The sequence below is a fragment of the Protopterus annectens genome, chromosome 5.part0, assembly GCF_019279795.1.
Source record: "Protopterus annectens isolate FY-2018-M chromosome 5.part0, PAN1.0, whole genome shotgun sequence".
Lineage (NCBI taxonomy): Eukaryota > Metazoa > Chordata > Ceratodontiformes > Protopteridae > Protopterus > Protopterus annectens.
Window position 1 is genome coordinate 1,169,360,570 of NC_056735.1, and position 25,847 is coordinate 1,169,386,416.

A 25,847-nucleotide genomic window follows, 5' to 3' on the forward strand; every position below is an offset into this window, starting at 1 on the left:
ACTGCTACCTAAAGGTGCTCGTATCAGCAATAAGCTTGTGTATGACAAATCAGTAATTTACCAGCAATTAAACACTGCTGGAGTGAGGTACATTTAGCCAAGCCCTTTATGATTCTCCACCTAGATGGCTTACTTCCAAAAGCCGTTTACTGGCTTCTAACATCGGGGTTTGTAAAGTAAGACAATAATATGCTGTAGTAGGTAGGTCAGTGGCTAGGGTTTAGGCATCAAAAGCCATTTACTGGCTTAAACAGCAGGGTTCCAAAAGTAAATGCTGTAGAACGTAGGACTATGGAGAGGATTTAGGCTTCAGGGTGAACGATTAGGTGGTGCCTTTAAAACGGCAGGTTGCAGGCTTCAGAATGGAAAGAAAAAGCCGTTTATGGGCTAAAAACACCTTTGGTTAAACACATACGCGGCACAAGGCTGATATGTGCAAAGGAGTTAGTCATTAGTGAAAGTGTTTGGGTAGCGCTGCTCAAAAAGCCTTTTACCGGCTTTGGATATCAATATATAATTAAGGACGCTAAGAGAATTATCCACGAGTGCACTCTTTCAAAAGCCGATTCTAGGCAAAAATCACCTGTAATTTAACACATACGCTGTACAAGGTTGGTATGTGGGGAGAATTCAAGCATCAGGGTAATAAATTATTTAGCGTTGCTCAAAAAGCCTTATACAGGCTTCAGAGACCCACACATGAACAGGCACACTCAGAGAAAGGTCCACTTGAGTGGGAGTTAAGGAAATTAGTTTATATCAGATTTTGTAGTTCACCAAAGCCTAATGTCGGCTTTCAACTACACCAGTAGCAGCATTGCAGACTATACAGACCCACTGTGCGAGCAAGCACAGCTGAACAAGACAGGGAGCTTTTATGCACTTTCGAAAAATCCACGAGGGTGGTGGAGTCCAGTGAGCCGTGTCAGGGAGTTATAACAAGCAACACCGAACAGCACTCTTAGCTCTAGTTAAGCAAGGGAAATTGCCTACTAATCCACCGTTCTCAGCTTAACGCCTGCAAGGCCTTCACAAGCAGACTATAAGGGCTAAATCAAAAGACGCGAAAAGACGCCAACAGTATAAATTCACAAGCACTCCACAATTTAATATAACGAGTTTAAAAATACATGCTTTCTATGAAAACTCCTTAGCAGCAACTAGCACAAAAATGCCATAAACAACAGTACAAAAAAGTCATAAAATACACAGCTACAGTCTTTATATACTCATAAATGTGCTAGCATTAACAGGCTTTGCACTAGGAGGCATCCATTCAATATTTAGTGTCTGCAATGCTCACTTATTAGCCAGAAAAGTTACAAACATTACAAGGAGCAGACTAAATTAAGAGGCAAGAAATTGGTGTTCCTTTTAAGGGATGTAACCCTTTTCCACTGCCAGAGCCTTTACAGATAAAACAGGGACAATGAAAGCAATTAATTTGTATACAGTGTCTCTGTGTGGTAAGACAACTTCAATCACTGCAGTGTACTGATACCTTGTTCCTCTTCTAAACAATAATAATAATAAAAAATATATATATTTCTATATTTTTTCCACTAGAATCTGAAGACCATCTACAGTTAAAGATTTTTGGAGTGATTTTTCCTCCTATCCCTCCCAATCTATGTCTGCTGATCATGTGGTCCTGTTTCAAATAATTGTGCTTATTTGTTGCCCCCTACAAGGGCAACCGCTAATCATGGTATAGCTATCACACAAACAATTGTGATTTTTTCCCCCCTGCATTAGTCCTGCCTCTGTTGGCTGATGTGAACGTCTGCAACGCCTTCCTCTTTGAATGTGTGTGGGTGTATCTGTGTGCTTCCACAAACTTGACATTAAAGGTACAGAGCAAACCGAGCATAAAAAATTAAGAAAACATTCCTATCTCATACAATGCATGCTACACACTCCTCTCTCTCTCTCTTTCCAGTAGGATGCTGGTACTACAGCAGGCTGTACTGCCTCCTTCTCTTCAAAAAGGATGAACTAGAGTTGGCTGCTCACTCCCACTCCCCCTTTGCTGGCTATTCCAGCATGCAGATCACTAGTCAACTCCAATCATGTGGGTTACCGTCAAACCATCAGTCCCTCACCTCCATGGAGATGAGCTGGACTTGCTTATCATATAATGCAGGGAAGGTGAAATGGAAGAGACTATTAAAAAAAAAAAAAAAAAACAAATGACAACACTTTTTTACTCATTCAAAAAGTAATAAATGATGCAGCAAAGCAACATGTGTCATAACACAAGGCTGGAGAGAGATTTCATGTGTGTGACAATCCATTTTATGTACACATTAATACATATATATATATATATATATATATATATATATATATACACATATATATACACACACACATATATATATATATATACATATATATATATATATATATATATATACATATATATATATATATATGTATATATATACATATATATATATATATACACACACACAGACAGACACACACACACACACAGGCTACTGACTCTGGACGTCCACCAGGCTGAGGAAAAACACACTGTTTATTATGACAAACAAAAACTAAAAAATGAAAGATAAATAAAAATAACAATGTTAAAGATGGCAAGCGCTTTTGGACCTAAATGGTCTTTCTTCAGATCTAATAAAACATATTAACAACTAAAATTTAAAATGTTAAATAGCCAATGAGCAACACTCAACAAATGTTTGACCAATAAAAAACTAATCAATAAAATATCTGCATCACTGACTCAAAGAGAAAAGAGCCAATAATTGTGCTATAACATCTAAAGCAATATGCAGAAGGCAAAAAAACGTAACGAAAAGACTCTCATGTGTGACTGGTGATTGCAAAACCAATCATATACGACATCCAACCAAGACATCCAAACTCACAACCATGATGTGGCCGAGCTGTAGCCTAAATCAAAGCTCGGCTCCAAACAACCTTAAAATACCATATGAAATCATAGGGATTATGTAAACTTACAATCTTTTTGAATGTAAGCACAGAAATCCCCATAAGAGAATATAAATGTATAAGAATAAAGCGTTTATCATACTTAAAATAAACTTATATACATGCCTGCTCAATTCCAAAATCAAAAACTATCAAGAAGTTCTCAATCTACATCAGTAACACTACACACAAACATCACAGAGATTTATACTTACATTAAAAACAAAAATAACGTAAAATATACTCTAATTACGACAAATAATTTGGACACGCAAACAAGGCATGTGGCTTGTAAGCACTGATTGGTGAGACATCAACCAATAGGCAACTCTACCTGAGAATTAGACCCAATTAACTACCTGCAATATCCACAGAACAGACTCAGCTGAACAATGACACAGTATCTGTAAATAAGTGAGACTGATGCAAAAAAATCTGCATCAAAATAGTACATAACAGATTCATAAAAGTATCTATACATATAGAAATGTAAATCTCAGCAAGAGATGTGCAGAGATGATGAACGAACAAACGAGCAACTCCGCAGTGCAAGGGCATGCAACACCATACTGCCGATTGGTGACACAACAACCAATAAACGGCTCCATATGAACAGTGGACCCAACAAAAAAGCATGAATGCATCACCTATTTGGCTAAAGCTTCCACCACACTTGGTGAAGCTCAGACTCTAAGGAAATCAATCAAAAATTATAATAAACCTTGTAGTCTGATATTAGCTTGCACGATTATTTCAGGATGGACATATATACAAAATTATTAACACTATAAAGTGGGAGGCCGCGGTGGTGCAGCAGTTCGCATTGCCACCTCACAGCAAGAGGTTCTCCGGTTCAATCCTTGGCTGGGGTGCCTTCTGTGTGGAGTCTGCATATGTCCTCCCTGTGGTCGTGTGGGTTTCCTCCGGGTGCTCCGGTTTCATCCCACATCCCAAAGACATGCTGTAGGTGGATTGGACACACTAAATTTGCCCTAGGCGTGAGTGGATGTGTGTGTGCACCTTCTGTGGAAGGTTGGGTACTGGGCAGGCAACTCGACACCGTAAAACTCCACTACCAATCATGATCGGACAGGTGATCCGCTGTGGCGACCCCTAACCGGCAAAAGCTGAAAGAAGAAGATTAACACTAAAGTAATGAGACTGATAATACAAAAGACAACATAACATATATCAAAACATGAGAATAAAATGCTAGTATAAGCCAATTGTACAATAGTCCGTCAAAACCAAGCCACCAATAATGTACTCCATCATTCAGTAATGAAGGAATAAAACAAATCATACTTACTCGAACATCAATACCTATATATTAGTGAGGGCCTGGAAAATGCAGTTATCTGTCTACAAGAAACCTAAAATTATATACAAATATGACCAAAACTCTAAAGTCATATATAATTACAACTGAGAGTCTCATGCTGGTCATAAACACTAGTCAATTGGCCAATCAATATCCATACCTCTGTACTGAAAAAAGACCTAAACCAATCTAATAACTCATCTTCTGAGGCAACACTGCATACAAAAAACCATTCAAGAATACATACTGTACAGTGCAACCAACAACACTCAAAGTAAACCAATAAGACATAACCACCCCTAATGTAGAAACCAATGACTATTTCATGCGAATGCACATAACAAATGCACCACTTAACACTAAACAACTTTTACAATGGAATACAAACAAGAGACAGAATCCATGAAAAACAGAATCAAAATCAAAAAATAAAAATGAAATTAACAAATCAGTAATAATTATGCTCAAACAATTGAATTCATCAGATCCTGCGGCCCTTGAGGGCCGGTTTTAAAGGAACCACTACATTCAGTCCTGGAGGCTTGTCTGCTCTTATCCTAATAATCCATCTCATCTCTGCTTGCTCTGTCCTTAAAGTTATATCTCCTCCACGTAACCCTTCACCTAGTACTTGAAGCGCCATGAACCTAGAATGATGTCCCTTATTCAATTCCATATGTTTGAACAATGGATTTTTGAAATCCCGTAAACGAATATCAGACATGCTTCGATATTCGTTCTTTAAATTGTCTGTTAGTCTTACCTATATAAAAGGAATTACATGTGGTGCATATAGCGATATTCAAGATGGCACATTCTAGAGTCCGCATATTCATGGCATGTATATTTCTTATTCTGTAAGGGATGAATGAACTCATTCAAGTCAAAGATACAAGTACAAGAACTACACATAGAACTACAATGGGCACGAAAATGGACAACACAGATACTGAGTTATGTGAGATAATGAATGAGAAGTTAGTCCTGGAAAAAACTGCTCGACAGTGAAGCCAAAGAAAAATACCATCAACAAGAAAGGTCCTAACATTCTAAATCTAACACAGAAGTCTACCACAAGGTGAAAAAAAAGCATTAGACAAGATTAAATGAAAGCAAGGCAGACTTACCCGTGTTGGTACAAAAGGTGACTGTGGAGAATGATTCAGACCTCCCAATTGCACTTTCCGTACCTTCATCTGAGATTCCATGGCAACAGAATATGAACTGTACTGTGGATTAGCTGCAGGCTGGGGTTTGACTATTGCAGTTAACTTCTGAATTCCCAATTCCACACGACTTCCGTGGGATATATTAATCAAGGCACATGCAGGAAGTCGATATCCCTTACATGAAGGACACCTATTGGCAAAACAGACAAATATTTACATATACAGCTATACAAGAATGAAAGGCAAAAATAATGTAACAAATTTTAAAGCAAAATAAAGTGAGATTAATTCAGTTTCAATGATCCATAATTTTACATAATTCATAATTTAACATTATGTCCAGACACTTTGCTCGCTAAACTTGCAGATTACCCTGGAGTAACAGTATATACAGTAATGAAATCCTCAACTATACTAGCTTGTTTGGTCTGTCATTAAAATAATACAGCTAAAATAGCAATCTCTACGCTGACAAACTACTCATTTTTCTCTGTCAAACTTAGGTATGACTACCATGTAGGCCCCACTTGGTCGCAAGACATGTATTCACCACTAAATTTAACTTTTAAAGCAGACATTTGTTTCTCAGACAAAAACAATAACAGAATTGCCAAGAAAAGAAACAGCTCTTGCAAGTTAAATGACAACAAAGTGAACAATAAAATGGGATTCTCACAAAAGAACAAGGTGGTTTAAGATTATCTGATTTTAAGTGATACTATAAAGCTACACAGTTAAGACTTGTATATATAACATAAGCAGAAGGTCTTAACTCAAAGTGGGAAGGGAGGATGATGATGAAGTGAGGGGTAGTTAAGAAATAAGGAGAGAGTAGGATTTTGGATGTAGATCATTGAGGAGAATTTCAACAACCATAAGTAATATAGTCAAAGTCAATTAAAGTACTATAAGAACTAAACTGCCATAGGAATGGAGAAAGGAAATTCTGCTAATATGAATGACAGCAAGTAGGGGGCTGGAATTGCTGGAGAAAAGTAGCAAAGGAATCAAGGCATTCAGAGCAAATAACCAGAGAATTAATGGCAATAGAGTGGAATGAGGCCAAGAAGAATTGTGGACTAAATGATAAGGACTGCCATCCCTAACATGGATTGATACAGTACAGGCTAAGACAAAAGAAAAGGGGATTCCTAAGTGAACAACCTGCTCTAGTTGAGTTTTAGCTGAATCTAGAACAGAGGCTGTTGTGAAAAGGGGGATAATTAGCTGATCATATAAAATACTGAATGATGACTATAAGAATCAAATCAAAGGAGGTTGTAAAAGCAGGCAAAGAGATTGGAAAAGCAATTTACAAGGGAACAATGAGAGGACATATGTATAAGCTCCCAAGTATGCAACAAAGTCCATAAGGTTTATAATTTTTGCTTAGAAGTGTCTGCATAGGTATTTTTATACCTCAAGCAGACTTTAGAAAATTTTCCTCAGGTAAACAGCAAATGTTGGATGTCTGATGGGGAAGAAAGCGGTAACTGGGATCATGTTTTTGAAGGTGTAATGAGCTGGAAGATTTTAAAAATTCTTTACAGAAATAAAGGGGGAGCAAATGTGTGTAACAAGGGAAATGATTCTTTTGCACTGGGGCACAGGATCTGGACTGTCTAGACATAGTAAGGCCTTTACGTTTAATTTTATTAGCTGCCAAAAAAAAGCAACTACTAGAAAATGGTAATCAAAACCTAAAACATACTGTATTTGAAGTACTTAATAATGCAAAAGAGATAAGGGGTCTTATATTCTTTGCCCCTCTAAGAAAACTGCTTGAAAAGGGATGAAAAAACAAAGGGTCATCACAAGTGTATAGTGAGCTAGAGAGCAGCATGAATCTTATGGAAGAAAGACAAACCTTTTGTCCAATAATTCAGTAAATTATTGAAGCCCACACAAAAATTAGGCTCTGAAATCTCATTCTTTTTTCTTTGCTGTACAAAAAAATCTCTTCCATTTCCATTTCACTCTCTCTAGTCTCCTAAGTACTAACAAGCTTCCATATTATCACATAATTGAAAAACTGTTGAGGAGCCCTGTCACCCAACCAGAATATGCCCCAGAATATGCCTGAAGAGAATGAAGGAAGCTTGACATGAGACAGATGAGAGGGCCTTCTCTGAGATGAGATATCACAGATGAGGGCCATGGAAGGCTTTGCATTTTTCCTTTAAGTGGAGACCAGTGTTTGTGGGGTCCAATGTGGCCTATCAAAATCATTCAAATCAGAGAATCGTCACCTTGTCTAACCTGTAGTAATAAAAGGTAAGAAGAGAAGAAGAAGGAAAGGCATTGTGGGAAGAACAGTTTGACCAATAGGAAGATCCACCAAGAAGCTGTGAAGCTGTGTGGGCCCTATGTCTTGTTTGGCCCTTGACTGGTTTTACTAAGGAAATGAAAGTTTATTCTCATCTGGAGTTCCCATGACGGTCTGCTTATCCTTTCCGAACAACATAGAAGTCCACTTCCAAGATCCATGATTTTCCTGTTTGTCTCCATAAAGCATCTCTTGCATCTGTGTTCTGGCCTGCTCTGCCTTGCCACAGGCCCTTTTTGCGGGCTCCCAATAGTCTCCCCAAAAATCTCAGTCGAAAAAAATATAGAGGCCTGCAGAAGTGTTTCCTTGCTGCTTGACTGTGTTGTTGACTGACAGTTGTGTTGTCTGTCCTTGTGTACACCTGCCCTGGATCATCAACTCAAGGCATGCATCAACCTCAAACTGAGAATCGCTACAAACAGTACTGCCAACATCTCCCGTTAAATTCGTATGCACGGCCACCCCATCTTCCCAGCCACTTTTTAGTTTAGATCCACTTCTTTCCAAGATCGCCCAGAGGCATCTGTAGCTGGCGGGGTCAAGAGAGTCCGCCTCTGGCGGGTCACAGAAGCCCCCTTGTTTAGGGTGATTTGAAGGCAAGGTATTATTTGAATGACAGAGGATAGATAAATCCAAAATTGGTCTCCACGTTCCCCCTTTCTTTACCTACTACAACAGGCGAAATAATCAGAGCCCCCCTTTCACAGGGGACTGGCTGAATGAATAGCCCCTGGAGAGTAGTAGAAACTTGCTTTGCTTGTGAAGGCCTTTGGGGGAGGAACATCTGGCATGCCTTTGAAAGGGGATTGTGTGTGGAAATAAAATCTGTACACGTGATGAATGATATCCAGATCCCATCTGTCTTGGTGATTAAAGTCCAATTTTTTTTGAAAGGAACAAATCTTCTCAAAGGAGCTGCTTGCTGAGGAGAGGAGCTGCGGCTGAAAGGCAGGTCATTGGTTCTTGCTACCTGCCTGATTCTAGCCCCTGCGGCACTTCTACTCTGAACTGTCTGATCTGGTCTACCTCTGAGACTAGCCTAGCCCTGCCCCTACCGCGTGCCCCTACCCCCTCTAGACCTAACCCTAAACTGGGGATCAAATCCACCCCACTACTTGACCCCTTAGCAGCTTTGCACCTACAAAAATCTTTAACAACTTCCAATCTTTTAAGCTTAAGCTTCATCCTCTTTTTTTCTTTAAAAACTACTTTTGACCCAATGCTCAACATATCAGAGGAACATAAAATCCAAAGATCCTAGCAGCCAGCTAAATTTAAATCCTTCAACTTGGCCTTCAACTGTCTAACAGAACTCAGAAGAACAAGAGCACTAGAGGCAGACCCAGCAGGAGGCCCACTGAACAGAGATAAAAAACCACTTCAGACACAAGAATGCACACATTACCAGGCCATGAACCAACCTATTCCGCCAAATTCTTTACCTCAATACCCAGCTCTTTCCACCTTATTAGATCCACATTGCATTTTAAATTAATTCTCATATTATAGCATATGAACAATTGAATGTAAAGCCCTCATGGCTAGACTCTCAAAGCCCTGCTCTTCTTTCCCCACCTCCTAAAATACTTGCCTCTTTATCCCAGATTTGGGAGGTTTTAACCACAGAAGCTTTACAACCTTTAGGCCCTGAGAAACAGTTTCTGGGTCCGCCCTGGGACATTAAATAGCCTGCTGGGGCAAAACAAAACATCCTGTACCTGAAATGCTTTAGGGAAGGAACTAATTACATACAAATAAACAGAATCTGTGGAATACATGCAAAATAATGTTCAGCAGGCGTAAGATTTAAGTGAAGGCAGGAAATTAACAACTTATGTAATGTTAGACTAAATGAGAGTTTTTGTAATTAAAAAAATTAAAAAAAAAGAAAAGAAACCACTTGTAATCCATAACATATGTAAATTAAAAATGCTTAAAAATAGAATGGGGTTTCTAACAATTGAATAAAACATCAGGAAATTTAAATTAATAAATGAAAATATTCTAAACTACATCTCTGTCCAAGGAAAATTTAAAATCCCATTATTATCATCATCTGGGAGGATACGAGAACAAAGTCAGTCAAACCTCCTTAAAACAACACCAGTGGCCATAGCCCTAGAACTTTCTAAACAAGTAGAGACTTTGCAATAAAAATAAACTTATTTAAAGCAGATCTTTCCTTACAAGAAATTAAAAGTTATGTACTTACCATAACTCAGTATCCGTGTTGTACATTTTCATTCTTCCTCACTGATGGGTCTCTGATCTGACATCAGATCTAACTAAGCTGCTTTTTCCAGACTTGGGCTTCAAGTCTCAAGCTCCTCCCTCTTCCCATAATGCATCACACTCTAACTCCACAGATGAAGTTTGCTGCCCTATAGTTCAACAGGTTATCGCAATAGCACAGAAAATAGAAAGGAATCAAGCCTCAAACCCAGTACCTAAGGGTTCTGAATTTCCTCCAGGAACTTCTCAAAGGCACAAGGCCGGGGATGGCTGGGAGGGACATGAGAAAAGACTGAAAATGGACAACACAGATACTGAGTTATGGTAAGTACATAACTTTTAAATCTGATGTCCTTTTCATTCTTCCTGACTGATGGGTCACAGTCGCCAGCTACGTAACTCTTGGTGGCCCTCAAGAAAGGATGTGCCAGAGCACAGTCAAGCCAAAAGATGCCCTGCTCCTGGAAATATCAATTTAAAATGAGAGGCAAGGTGAGAGTCTTAGACCAGGTGGCTGCAGCACAAATCTCATCAACTGAGGTCCTGGAAGAGAAGGCAGATTATGTAGCCATAGCTCTTGGTGGAATGAGTCTTGGATAGTTCAGGTAAATGGAATACCTTTTTATGAATAACTGAAAGAAATACAATCCGAAATCCATTTGGCTAAGTTAATCTTAGAAAATGCAGAACCTGAATGGTTTGCTGAGAAAGATAAAAATAGCTGCTCAGATTTCCTACTCTTTTTTTTTGTCCTCTGGAGATAAAAACATAATTGCCTGTGAACATGTATAACATGCAAGGTATATTCTCCTTTGTTTGCAAAACAGGGCAAGAAACCTGTTAACTGAACTGATTGGTTAATGTTGGATTCCATGGCTACCACAGGCATAAGAAAGGGGGGTTGTCCTTAATGATACCCTGTCTTTATGAAAAATAATGTAAGGAGGTTTCACTGACAAGGCCTGCAACTTTGATACTCTCTTAACAGAAGTAATTGCTACTAGAAAAAATTTTTTTCGGGAGAGAAATTTCATGTCACAACTATCTGCTGGTTCAAAAGGGCTTATGGGTAAAATCCTTGCAGCACTACTGTGAAATCCCAAGAAGGAGAAGGATTCTTTTATTGGGGGCCGAAGGAAAAAAATGCCCTTCAAGGAAGCTTTGCATAATTTGGAAGAGAAAAGAGAGGAAGATCCCTTCCCTGTATGAAAATTGGATATGGCAGTCAGTTGAAGCTTAATGGTTGACAAACTGGTTCCTTCTTGAAAAAGATTACTAAGGACAATGAGAACAGCTGAAGTGGGAGCTGAAAAAGGGTTGATATTCTCTTTAGGAGTCCAGACAGAAAATCTCTTCCGCTTACTGTTGTAGACCTTTTTAGTGAAGTCCTCTGAGAAGCCAGGAATATATCTTGGACTGAAGGGGCAATCCTGGACTTTCTTGTAATTACTGAAAGTGGAGAAACCATGCAGTCAACCTTAGGGTGTGGAGATTGGAGGGATGGATGTCTGATGGATGGGATATGAGATCCTTTCTGGGATCTAGTATCCGAGGCATTTACTTCAGATAAGACCAAAGAAAGGGAAACCATACCTGATGAGGCCAGAAAGGGGAACAAAACCTGACAAGGCCAGAAAGAGGAAATAACGATTACCAAGCTCTTCAACCTCTTGTCTTTCTGCAGGAATTTTGAGATCAGAGAAAGACGAGGGTTAAGCATAAAGGAGACATGGGGGCCAATCATGGACCAGAGCATCCCACGACTCCCCCTTTGAGGGGATCAGAGCAAAATACCGCTGCACTTGAAGTTCTGAGGACAGGCAAAGAGGCTGCAACGAGGTTGGCCCCAACAGCCAAAATTCTTGTTTGCTACTGACTGATTGTGGGACCACTCTTGAGGAGTCAGAATAGATCTGCTAAGTCTGCTAGGACATTGTTTTTCCCCGAAATCTGCTTTGCAACTAGAAAGTGGTCTGAAGAGATCTCCCATTCCCAAATTCTCATGGCCTCCCTGCACAATGGGTATGAATGGGTTCCTCCTTGTTTGTTGACGTACTAGACAACTGACATATTGTCTGTATTAATTGCAATTGTCCCGAGAGGGAGAATGTTTTGAAAGGCTTATAACATTAGGAGGACTCTTCTCATCTCTAAGACAGTGATATGCAGACTGGTCTCAATAGGTGACCACAAGCCAGGAAACATCTTCCCTTGGTAATGACCCCCCCCCCCCACATTGGGAAGAGTCCGTGGTCACTGTGGCTATTGGGGCAGGGAGTGAAAAGGGCCTGCCTAGAAACAGGTCGTCTGATTGCATCAATTACTGCAGATGATTCCTGCATATCGAAGACAGTTTTATGGGAACTGACCATGTTTGGTACAGAACGGACCACTGAAGTACTCTTAAAGAACCTCACTAATGGGAGTAGAGCTACAGCTGCCATTTTGCTAGTGTAGAAGGCATATCCCAATAAGTCCTTAACCTGTTTTCTTAGACATATTATACGATGCCTCAGTAAGGAAGCCTCATGTAATTGTGTTCAACTGTGTCCCTATGAATTCTAGGTTCTGTACATGAATCAAGCTTGATTTTTCCAGATTTATCATGCTGTCCAGATGTTTGAAGATCTTCACTAGACAGTTTCTGGACTGAAGCAGTTGATGCTTTGTTGGCTGCAGTGAGGAGCCACTTATCTAGACAGGGAAACATGTGGAATCTTTTTAGTCTCAGGAGAGCCTCTACCACTGCCAAACACTTGGTAAACACCTGGGGGGGGGGGTTGTGGTGAGTCTGCAGGGCAGTGCTTTGAACTGGTACTGACTGGCTCCCAGCCGAAAGTGCAGGTGCCTTCTGGAGCATCCGTCTATTTTGATGTGATAGTAAGTGTCCTGAAGATCCACCGAGCACATCCAATCATCCTTGCGCAGAAATGTTAGAATGGACTGGACTGTAACCATTCTGAACTGACTTCTTGATGAACTGATTCAGACTGCTGAGGTCTAGAATAGGTCGCAGGTCCCCTGTTTTCTTTGGCACTAAAAAGAAGTGAGAATAAGTTTTGAATCCTCTGTTTGTTTGAGACCTCCTGGACGACTCTTTCTTAGAAGTTTTTGGACTTCTTGAATAGTGTACTCCCTTTGACTGGGTGGTATGTTGGAGAGCTTTCTCCTGGGACCTGGAGGATGAAGGGAAAAGGTAATGTAAAAGCCTCTGGATATAATGCTTGGCACCCAGGAGTTGTTCATTATGTTTGTGCGGGCATCTAGGTGCAAGGATAGATGCCCCCTGGCTGCCTCCAGTGTAGAACAGTCAGGTAGCACTTCAAGAGTGCTGACAGGGTCTGTCAGGAATGGGTTCTCCAAAATCTTGATTTTGTGGACCCCTTCTGCATCTAGGATGGCGTCTGCTGTTAAAACCTCCTCCTCTGCTTCTGGAGGAGTTGTCCCCACTTGGGTCCTGGAAAGATCCTTGATACCGTTTGAACCATGTTTTCTTCCCTCCTTGCTGATTCCTTGAGAAGGTCCTCTGTGGGGTAGAAAACTTGATCCTCAAGGCAGACAAGGTCTTCCCTTATTGCTCACTGTGGGTTAGTTTGTTTCAACTATCAGTGAAAGACAAAGAGGAACTGTCAAAGGTGGTATTAATAAATGATGCCTTCAAAGGCTCCACAAAGTCATAAACCCACATCTTGGCCTGTGCCAGCTGCTCCCAAGGTACCTTCCGCTGTACAAATCAACCTCACTAAGGAATTTGCAAGGGAGGAAAGTGTGGCCAGTTGGGGAGAAACCTTCAAATCCTCCTCCAACATGGTTTCTGCAAGAGAGCTGGTCAACTCCTTGACCAGATCTCACTGAAATGGGTGATGTGTGCCAAACAGTTTAACAACCTCAGAGCAAAACCAGCTGAGGTGTAAATATGCTTTCCATGTCTGTCCATCGCCTGAGACACCTTGTTTGGCAGATGGACAGTGGAGCTTTTTGGGCTAGCTCCTTCTTTGTGGCTGCTGCAATAGCAGCATCTACCGTAATACCTTTGCTCCAATGTGGTTGATCGGAAGGTGGGCTGAGAATCTTATCGGGATGCTTGGGGATAGGCTCAACCATGTCTGGTTCCTTCCAGGCCTGTCTGGAAACAAAATCCATCAGGGCATCCACTGGAGAAGACAACCAGGATAAATATGGGCCGCCAGAAAGGCTTCCAAGAACACAAATTCCTCAGAAGGAGGTTGGGAGGGCCAGCCACCTTCCTGCCTATCGTCGGGTGGTGATCAGTGGGATCCTTCTCCAGCGTCAAATTCAGTGTCCTCTATGAGAGACTTCATAAGGGAGTCTACGTGCCTCCTTTTACATTTCTTCTGAGGGACCTCCGTGGTGTGTTCTGGAGAGGTAGTGGAAGAAAGGGGAACTCCCTGGGGGAAGTGGTCTGCAGGCTCCTCAGGGGAGGCTGACCTGTGGCAGGCATGATGGGCTTAGTGCTCAAATCTAATGAAGGGTGGGGCAGACCCCGGGAGTGACTAGATGCTTCTCTAATCCTGGAGAAAGCCTTTTTGAAACCCTGAAGGCTGACAGACCAGAGGAAACCCTCTCCCTTGGAGCTGAAGTTTCTAAAGAGAGAGAATAGAGCAAGCCATGGATCCAAGGCCTCCAGGCAGAACCTGACAAGCTCTCAAGGGCCGAAGCTCTGAGAAGAAGTGAAGGATCTGACAAAGTTGTAGCTTAAGGCAACCCCCAGAGCCGGCACCGACATCTCGGATCAGGACCTGCTCTCAACCAAAAGGGAGGGGCAGGGCTGGTCAGGGATTTGGTTGGAGTAGAGGAAGGGAGCTTCCTCAAATCCAACCTCGACTCTCGAGGGAAACAGGATCTTGGGTTTCCAAAACTGAGGGACAGATCAAAAAGGAGTCAGCAAAGTAGAAAATGGAGCACTCACGGATCCTAGAAGGTATGGAGATGGCAGAACCCTTATACGGATCTGCACCCTGAGGAAATTCCACGTCATCCTGTCCATATCAGCTTCAGTGAGACTTTAGGAAGACCTGGAGGAGGATGCCGAGGAAGCATGCCTGAATTTGGTCATTGCCTGAAAATCTTTTACTGGAAGGGCTGGTAAGACTGGTTCTACTTGAAAATAGGTTGTCAAGTCTGTATAATAGGATCTGAGAAGTTTGCATACAAAGGAAATGTCCCTTGGGTAAAACTGGAATCTAGGATCAGTTCCTGATCCGAGGCCCTAGAATCCGAGACAGCTTTGGGTCCACATGGAGCCGAAGTAATAGGATCCATGGAAGGAGTTTTGCCACTAGGATCCACAGCCGATGAAGCCAAAGAATCTTTAGGATTTGATGCTTTGTTGGTCCCACTCAGATTTGGGGTATCAGATCCGGGGGCTTGAATCTTTTTTTGATTTGGCTCTGAAAAGTGCTTTGAAGAGGCAGAGAGGGATATGTTGGGGCTTGCAAGCTTTGAGGGGGTTTGAGGCCCTGAGGCAGAAGATACAGGTAAAAGGCCTTTCAAAATCAATTTGTTTCTGCGGTCAGCCGAGGCCCGAGGGTTAAAGGCCACACACACCAAGCAGTCAGTATTCTAAATGCCCTGGTCCTAGGCAACAGATGCACTTCTTGTGGGCATCTGAATTTGGGATCTTATGCTCACAAGAAGTACATCCTTTAAATCTCGTAGGTTTATCGTCCATAACTGAGACAGAACCTAATGGAAGAAATAAGAAATACAGCAACAACAATAAACTATAGGATACTAGAAGGATTGTTTTTTAAACAGGAAAAGAAGTGCCAACACCATGAAAAGAGAGAAGAGAACTAAGGTCCTCAACGCCTCTCGAGAGCTAAAGGAAGGGGAGGAAAAATAGAAAACAAGTAAATACAATAGAAATGTACAATTATATATTGGAGATTCTTAGAGAATCTTTGGAAAAAATGACTTAGAGAATCTTTGGAAAAAATGACTTATCTCAACCACTATCAGTTTTGAGGCTCCGGAACCACGTCTGTACGCAAAGTGCAGCAAATGAGATCTGGGGAGTTACAAAAGGTGTGATGTATTATGGGAAGAGGGAGGAGCTTGAGAGTCAGAGCCTAACTTTGGAAGAAGCTGCTGAGTCTGATCCGATGTCGGACCCAAGACTCATCAGTAAGAATGCAAAGGACAGCATCAGATCGGCAGATAAAACATTCTTCATAATTTCACAATTACTCAGAACAAACATATGAGCCTGACAATTCAAAATTCTGAAAATCAAAGTTGCAGAAGCATACACTTTTTTTTACATATTCATCAATAATCTTTCCATCCTTATCTGAAAGAGTAGGATCGGAATAACTAAATGCTCAGCAGCAGTTTAATTAACACTATAGCTGCAGAGTCAGGTTTGGGAAGAGAGCATAGAAAAATTAAAAGAATGAGGAACTTTATATATCCTAGCTGCCTAACAGGAAAATTACAAGCAGTAACACATCCTCCAAAACAGAAAGAACTGGGGAATGTGTGAAGGTTCTGTAAATTCCTTCAGTAACAACTCACTGTATTTTTAAGGGACTGAGAAACCTCAGTGTTCTCCCACCGAAAACACTGGCACATTCTGGAAATAGGCTCAGAGAAGAGAAACTCCCACAGAAAAAATCAGAAATTAAGAATTCCTCTGAGCCTGAATCAGAAATCTGAGAAGAAAACCCTGTCTCTGTCAATTCATCTTCTTGTCCAGATTCAGAATCTTGAATCTATTCAGACAGGTATTCCTCTTTCCTTTACCGGAGACTAATTTACAAGGAGGATCAATAGCTTAAATTAAACCCAGAGCCAAACCCAGTAAACTACTCCTATCCAAGGAAATAAGAGGAGTAGATACAGGTTTATGTTTTCTACTATTTTCTAACATCTTTACTGAATTATCACATAAGACAAAGCCAAACACAGAAAGGAAAACAAACCCATGCTGTGTTGGTTTGTAACTTATTGATCTTTACTGTTAAAAAGAGGTGATAGTGAGCAGAAGCTACTACGCATGATGCAAAGGAAATAGGAAAAGGTTTTTCCAAAACAGTACATAGAGAAAAACAGGTAAGGGGCATGTGAAAAGGGAGAAATTAGAATTGAACAAGGAGGGATTGTAGAGCATTACTGCAAGAAAAAGAAAAGTTGACAAGATGGCTCAAGCTGTGGATGGGCAAAGCCAGCTGGATGAGAACCGCATGAAAAAAATGTTCTGTTTAAAAAAAAAACTGAAAACTGTAGAGCACCTGAGCCTCATTTGGGGTTACACAAGTGTTTAAAACGGATGGTGTGCACTTGTCAAAATCAGGGAAAAGAACTTTTGCAGCAGATATTTTGCAGTACTTGACAAACAAGTCAGGGTTTTTGCCAGGTTGAATATTTTAACAGGTTACAGACAGCAACATTTGATGCAACTCTTGACGGTTGTTAATGCTAGGAGCATTAATAATAAAGCTTTTGTATTGGAAAATTTGATATATTCCTATAAGACTGACTATGTTACTGTTCATAAAACATGGTAAAAAAACAATGACTGGAAACAATTTCTGTCAGGGTATAAATGTTTCTACTGTTAACAGACATTTTAACTAAAAAATCAGGTGGAGGTGTTACAAAGGGATTAAAAACTGTTGAGACCTGTGACTACTACATGTTCGATAACAGAAATACTGTAAATTGTTTAACTGTGACAACAAAGACAAACCTAGAACATATAGGTGTTACAAAGGGATTAAAAACTGTTGAGACCTGTGACTACTACATGTTCGATAACAGAAATACTGTAAATTGTTTAACTGTGACAACAAAGACAAACCTAGAACATATAACAATTGTGACAGAGAAATTCATACATTTTTTGCATGAAACACAGGAGGGAAGAATAATAATGGCTGGGGACTTAAACTTACCAGAAACAGACTGGAATAATACTGATTCAGCAACATTAGTATGGATATTTTCAATGCATGTTCAGTAATAACAACTGCTTCAGATTGTAAAAACAAAGCCTACCAGGCAGAGGAACATAACAGATATTGTGTACCTAAAGAAATTACCGTTATTTCATCTTAAGTTTTACCCCCAATGATGTGCAGTGATCATGGGGTTATAAAAGTTAATTTGTTGCTAGAAAATTCTGCCAAAGTGAAATTTAAACCAAAGCAAAGATGATTAATAAATTATATGGGAGCAAAACAGTCACTATGTAAAATGAACTGGAGTGATGCGTTCAGAGGAAAAAAAAAATGCAGAAGGAATGTGGAAAGTTTTGAAAGAGAAATTGCTTGGATACAATAAATAAAAAAAATGCTTAACATCAAGATCTAGGCACAACTTCTGGAGTATATACTTCCATAAGAACAAGATAGTTGATTAACGTGAGACAAAAAATATAAGAAATGGGAAGGAGGTTGAACTATTACTTTGAAAATTGAAATAGACAAGCTGGACTGATAAATTAAGCAGATGAGACAAGATCAAACACAATGTCTAGACAATTTACATAAAGATACTGAGCATAATAGGAAACCATTTTATACATACACAAAATGTTGTGGAAGTAAAGACATACATAATGATAAACTGTGTGCAGATTCTAAAATGTATTCTTAGATACAACAGACTATAGACATATTTACAAAATCTTATGTACAGCAGTTTGGCTCCACAAAATAGGTGATACTTTTCCTAGTGATATCCATGTAACCTCAGATACTGATATCAAATTAGAATATATTAAAAAAGCACTACGCAAACTGGATCCAAACAAAGCACAGAGAGGAGACGGAATTAATAATACTGACCTGAGAATACTTCAGCATGAACTTACAGTGCCACCACTATATCCGTTATTTACTAGGTCGTATAAATATGAGAAAATTCCTCAAGATTGGAGACATGAACTTGTTAAACCTAAGGAAGGACAAATACAGTCATACAGACCCATAAATTTACTTTTATGTTGTGGAAAAATAATAGAGAAGGTTATATTGGATAGATTATTTTCAGAACTGAAAAGGTTGGGCCTTGAAACCATGCATCAGCACGCACATTTTGAAAACAGATCTATCACCTATAACGTAATGTTTTATAACAATATAATAGCTGTGAATGAAAACTTGTCCTGTGATACAAATTATGTAGCTTTAACTTCAGCGTTTGATAGGGTCATACACAACACTGATCAATCTAGGTATTAATGTACTCCTGATAAGACAGACATCTGCAAAGCTTACAAACTGGATATGGCAAGTATCATACAGCAAAAGGGCTGGTGAAATTCGAAGTTATAGTCAGGGTATCCCAGAAGGCTCTGTCCTGGGCCCATACTTGTTTAGATTGTATTTTTCACATCTATCTTTTTCATCTGAAGCATTCTATAGTCTGCATGCATATGACATGAAAATGGGTAAACTGATTACGTGTGCTACAGTTAAGAAATATCTGCAAAAGAACTTCACTAAATTGACCAATTGGGCCCAAAAGAATATGTTTTGAAACGCATCAAAAACTAAGCATATAAGACTACGACAAAAAAAATGAAAGGTAAATACTTAATACAGGACACAGTGATTGTATATGTACATTCATTTAAGGACCTGGGTCTATGAATAGATCCATTTTGAGTTTTTCTAATCATATCAACCAATTAGTGAATGACAGTTATAGAACTATAGGTTGTACAAAAAGATTTATAAAATCTAGAAAATCAGAAATTAAGTTGTTTATTAGTTATATTATCTAACCTCGAGTACGGAACAGCAATATAGAAACCTTGTAAGAAGTCAAGCATGAGTGAACTGGAAAGAGTATAGCAGAAATATACCAAGGGCATACATGGATGTGATATTTTAAGTTATTACGAAAGACTAAAATGTCTGATTGTGTACAGAGTTTCATACGGATATTTAAGTGAAACTCGTATTCAGGTATATAGGGCATTTGGGGACAACTACCACTGGGAAGGTTTGGGGTAATCAAAAAGTAGTGCAGAATCATTGGCCAAGCTACACAGAAGAATCTATAGGAATTAGAAGTGTACTAATTTGTTACCTAAGAAAGTGGCTGATGTATGGAATATACTACCAAATTACATTAAAGCAAGCACTAGTTTAGATATTTTTAAGAACAGCATGGACACTTACTAAGGGAACAACTGTTCTGGTAGGCTAGAAGGGTATCATTAACCTTGCTTGAAATATCTGTATGTATGTATATTAACATATTCCTACATTCTTTTGTATATTTATCAATTCAACATTACATAAATTCCTGCCTTCCCTTAAACCTCATTGCTCCTCCAAAATATTATTTTGCATGAACAGTTCCCAAAATTTCCATTTTTTTTCTGTGTAATTTGTTCCTTCCCTTTTCCAAATATCCAATTTCCAGTTCTTTTATCTCTGTCACAATAATCAATACTTCAAATACAGTTGATTTTAGACTTTGATTTTCCACATTCTAGTTATTGCTTTTTTGGCAGACACCAGAATTAAACTTGTCAAGGCCTTACTATGTCTAGGCAATTCAGACTGTATATGAGCTCCAAATATCACTTCTTTATTTACACTGATTTGCTCATCCAATATTTCTGACAGAGTACTCTGTAGAGCATTTTTGTAGTCTACCAGCTCATTACACTCTCAAAACATTATGTCCCCACTTACCGATTTTCCCCATCACACATCCAACATTTGCGGTTTACCTGAGGAAAACTTCTTTGGAGTCTGCTTTGGGGTATAAAAATATCTATGCAAGCGCTTCCAAGTAAAAATACTAAATCTTCTAGACTTTGTTGCACATTTGGGAGTCGTACATATGTCCTCCCATTGTTTCCTTGTGAAATGCTTATCCAATCTCTCTCTCTAATTTTTTAACCTCTCTGATTGGTTCCCATCATTATTGGCAGTATTTTATATGCTCTACTAATTATCCCTTTTTAACATTAGCTTCTGCTTTAGATTAAATTAAAAACTGTACCAGAGAGGGTCTTTCACTTAGGATTCCCTTAACCCTTTTTCTCTTTGCCTATACTCAGATATCAATCCCTGATAAGGTAGGCAATCTCTAACCTGTAGTCCAAATGCCTTTTTGGCTTCTTCCCATTCAATTACCTTTCCCTCTCTACATATTTGCTCCCAATACCTTGGTTCCTTTGACAGTTTTCTTCAGTAAATTCCAGTCCCCTCCTGCCTATTCCCCATACCTTTAATAGCAGTCATCCCTATTGGTAAAATCTCCCTTGATCATTCTCATGTTGGCTTAGTTCATAGAATACTTTCTGGTACTTTATGAATACAATATTCTGTGTATATTGTTATTCTCTAAGGCTCTGCATCCAAAATCTCTCTCCTTATTTCTTGAATCTCCCCCTCCATCATGATCCCTTTCCACCTCGAATTATAGCTTTCTGCTTGGGTTACGTATATGAACCTTAGTAGTGCAGCTCTAAAATATCCCTTCAAATTAGGTAATCCTAATGCATCTTCTTTTATTGGAAGGATCAACTTATCCCACTTGACCCTTGCCCTTTTCTCCTCCCAGATAAAATCATTCAACTATTTTTCAATTACTGTGTGCATCTCCTCTGGTTGATAAAACTATGCCTGACCTAGACATAAAACTAAAAGGACTAAACATTTTCACTGCTTGTATCTTGCTGTCCATATCCATAAACAAGAGCTTCCAGTTTCTCACTTTATGTATTATCTTCTGTTTAGTCTCTTCCTCCACCTAAGCACCATGTTTAATCATAGCCTCACCCACAGGCTTTGTACCCACTGAATGGCACACAGCGATGGTTATCCCACTCCACAAAGGGGGAGCCAACATGGATCCCGGGAACTACCGCCCCATTAACTTAACAAGCCTGGTCTGCATGGCCATGGAATGTATCATAATGGAACTTATAAACAAAGACATTGCTAACCTCCAAACTCTGGACCCCACACAGTTTGGGTTTGTAAAAGGCAGATCATGTCTCCTAAACTTGGTAGACTTCTTTGAAGCAGTAATGAAAGCAGTAGATGAGGGTAAGGTGGTTCACACAGCCTATCTAGATCTCGCCAAGGCTTCTGACACCATCCCCCACTCTGGAATTATAGATTAACTAAACTAGCTATAAATCCCTATGTCACAAGATGGGTTGTTAACTGGCTCACTGACAGAACCCACACTGTGAAAGTAGCAGACTCCAAATCCGACTTCAGACCAGTGACAAGTGGAGTACCACAGGGTTCAGTCCTGGGTCCTTCTCCTGATTGGTATCTACTTTTCTGAAGTACAGGCTAACACGGAAGGTTTTTGGCTAAAGAAGTTCGCATATGACTGCAAACTAGGAGCCATAACTGAAACTCCTAATGATGTGGACATCCTACAACAGGGCCTCACTGAGACAGATGCCTGGTATCAAAGCCATAGCCTCAAGCTCAATGTCAAAAAGTACACTGTCATCCCCTTTGGTAAAAACTCTATACCCATGAGCTACCACATAGGTGGTAGTCTACTTAACACCGAAAGTGTGATAAGAGACCTTGGGGCACAGGTTGACAGTAGTCTCTCCTTTGATAATCACATCGCCACAGTAGTCAGGAAATCCATCTACATGGCACACCTCATCACAAAAGGTTTCTCATCCAGGAAAAAAGAGGTCATTGTTCCCCTCTACTTGTCACTTATTAGACCCATTACAGAATACAACGCCCCTTTTGGTATGTACCTCACAATACAATTGGAAAGGACCCAGAAATACCTTACAAAGAGGATTACTGGCCTAAAACAGATCCCCTACGCAGACCATCTCAAAAAACTCCAGCTTTACTCTGTCGCATATCGCCTACTCAGAGGCGATCTCTGCCTAACATACAAAGCTATGTCAAACCCAGAGCTGTTGGACATGCTCCACTTAAAGAAATCCCAATCCCGCCGACCTACATGCTCTAGGGACCTAAACCTTGTCACCACAATATACAAAACATGCGGGAGGGATAGATTCCTGTCCCAGAGACTTCCATACTCTGGAACAAACTACCCATCTATATCAACTAAAGCTCATTAGGATTCTTCAAGAAAAATCTTGATGATTGGATGGGAAATAGGAAAATCACCCCTGGGATCACCTCTGTGGCTCTGCTCGACAGGGGCACAGGAAAATAATTTTCTTGGGTGGCGAAAGCCAGGGTACCTTTTTTGCTAGGCTTGTACAGGCCATACGGCCTATAGCCTAGTACCCATCTTTAGCTGCCATAACAAAATCCTTTTTAACCCATACTTCTAAAAACTTAATTTTATCATATCCCCATAAATGTTTGTATTGCTGGATCAATTCATGAACACATACATAGTTATAGCCTTTGTTTTATCTTCATTAATTTTATATCCCAAAAGACCTGAAATGGTCTGAAGATGTTCCACAGCATAGATGTCTTTTTCTGGTTTTATGAAGTACAAAATAATATTATTTGCAAATAGAGCCAGCTTTTCTTTATTACCATACCAATTACATCCTTGAATTTCGAAGTCCTTTATTTTTTTTTAAATAAATGAAACAAACAATAAGGTGACAAACACGGTTGCGGCTGAATAAACTTTAATTTTAAAGTCACAAAACAAAAATAATAAAATAATGTAAACGATTTTGCTTCTAACTAGGATGCTTCATCAAACATAACTAATGACTTAATAGCTATTCTTTAAATGCAATCAAAAACAATTATTCAGTTAACCAATAATTTTAAAAGTTCAGTATAGATAATGAAATCTTAAACCAATGCAACAAGCACTCACATTGCTTAAACCATAAAAGATATGTATGTATAAAATACATACTTAATATGATATATCACTAAAAATATAATGAAATAAATTCATACCTCTAAAAACATTACTTCTCAAGGACAATAAAAAGTGTACATGTACACATATATATATATATATATATATATATATATATATACATATATATATATATACACACACACACACACACACACACACAGAGATGTGGTTATGTACTCATATTAATAGTATGCTAGTTCTCCTTCAAACAGTAGACGGCAGCAAGGACAAAGCGATGGTAAAACATTAATACATCAATTAAATACTATCTAAAATATACAAACCTAAAAACAATGCATGTGTGTATAATGCATATATTTATAAAATATGAAAAAATAAAATGACTCATGAACCATGAAACATTAAAGTAAAAAAATAAAAATATATAAATTCTTTAATAATAATATTCTAAAGCATCATAAAAACTATATATAACTAGCCACTAACTAAAAAAAACATGATTATTAATGTTTCAAAGGTCTGTGTATTAAAAAGGGCTTTAAAGACACCCTATCATTCAACCCAAATGCTTTGTCTGCTTGTAGTGGGTGACAAGGAGGTACAAGCCTTACCCTCTGTGTCAGACAGGAATGATGGCCTGGGAGCTGGCTTTACAGCATTTTCTGACTATTCAGGCATCTAACATCCAGTTAGATCAAAATGTTGTGGCAGACTAAGCAGATCCTGGGAGACTCTCACAAATGGTAGCTAAAAGCAGTGGTATTCCAGAATCTAGTCCAGATGTGGAGAATGCCTCCAATAAATCTATTCACCTTGTTTCAAAAAAGACTGCTGGAGAAATTCTGTTCCAGGCATCCTTGCAGCCATGCATGGGGGACAGATGCATTCTTGTTTCCATGGATGGGAATGCTCCTGTAATGCATTTCTACCCTTTCCACTGATTCACAACATACTTTTGAAGATTCAGAAAGTCAATGGCGACCCCAGTTGGCCAAGGCAGTCTTGGGTTGTTCCTTCTAATGGTATTGGCCAAGGGCAATTACCGTGGATTTCCCCACACTTTGGCTTTGCTCACACTGTCTCAGGGGAGACTGGTGCACCTTAATTTGGAAGAACTGCAACTGATATAGTCTGGATGATTCAGTAGTAACATTGTTTAGGTACTTGTTTCAATGAGGATGTGCAGAGGTCAAGGAAGGCCAAAAATCCTGCTAATAGAAAATGTTATGTTTACAAATAGATGAAGTTTTCTAAATGGTGCATAAATGGGAACAGAGGGCTGCATTAATATCCATCTGGTCATGAAATATTTCTGAGCTACTTCAGGATGGCTTATCATACAAGTCTATTAAAGTGTATTTAGCAGCCATCTCAGATTGTCTGTCTTTGGATACCCTTCTTTCATCTTCTCTTTTAGTAAAATAGCTCATGAAAGGAGTACTGTATATGAGATCCCCTTTGCAAACAAACTTGTCCTTCATGGAATTTCATCAATGTTCTGGGAAAAATGTACCGTGCCACCTTTCAAACTTTCTGCTCAGGCTGATCTGAAGCTCTTAACAAGAAAAGCTGTTTTGCTTATTGCTCTGACATCTGTAAGGTGATCCTCTGAGCTGAAAGCTCTCATGTTTAGACAGCCTTACCTTATTTTCCACAGGGACAGGGTAGTGTTATGTACCAATCTCCTCCTCCATGCTGAAAGTGGCCTCAGAAGTCACTCAGTCAAACCTACCTGTGTTTTCCAAAAAACTAAAGAACATGGGAGAGAGGATAGTTCATACCCTGGATGCTACCATTCAGGAAGGCTGAAAGGCTTTTTATTTCCTACACAGGGCCAAAAAAGGGTCAACCAGTCTCTAAGCAAACCATTGCACCTTGGCTGTCCTTTGATATTTTTTGTTACACATGTGACAAAAGAAGGTACTGCCAAGCATGGCTAGTTGGAATGTTGTAAATTATATGTCATTTGTGAATATCAGATTTATACAAGAAACTTGTGTTACAAATGTATTAGAACTGCATGTCATGGTTAAAT

At 39.4% G+C, this 25,847-nt stretch overlaps 1 protein-coding gene across 1 annotated transcript in view; it reads right to left on the reverse strand.

Annotated features, from left to right (window-relative positions):
* The window catches only part of XRN1 (5'-3' exoribonuclease 1), a 2,408,514-nt gene that overhangs the window by 548,267 nt on the left and 1,834,400 nt on the right, over window positions 1-25,847 (reverse strand). The window contains exon 37 of the mRNA XM_044071018.1: window positions 5,410-5,641. Within this exon, the coding sequence (XP_043926953.1) occupies window positions 5,410-5,641 (232 nt within the window). The remainder of the gene's footprint in view (window positions 1-5,409; window positions 5,642-25,847) is intronic.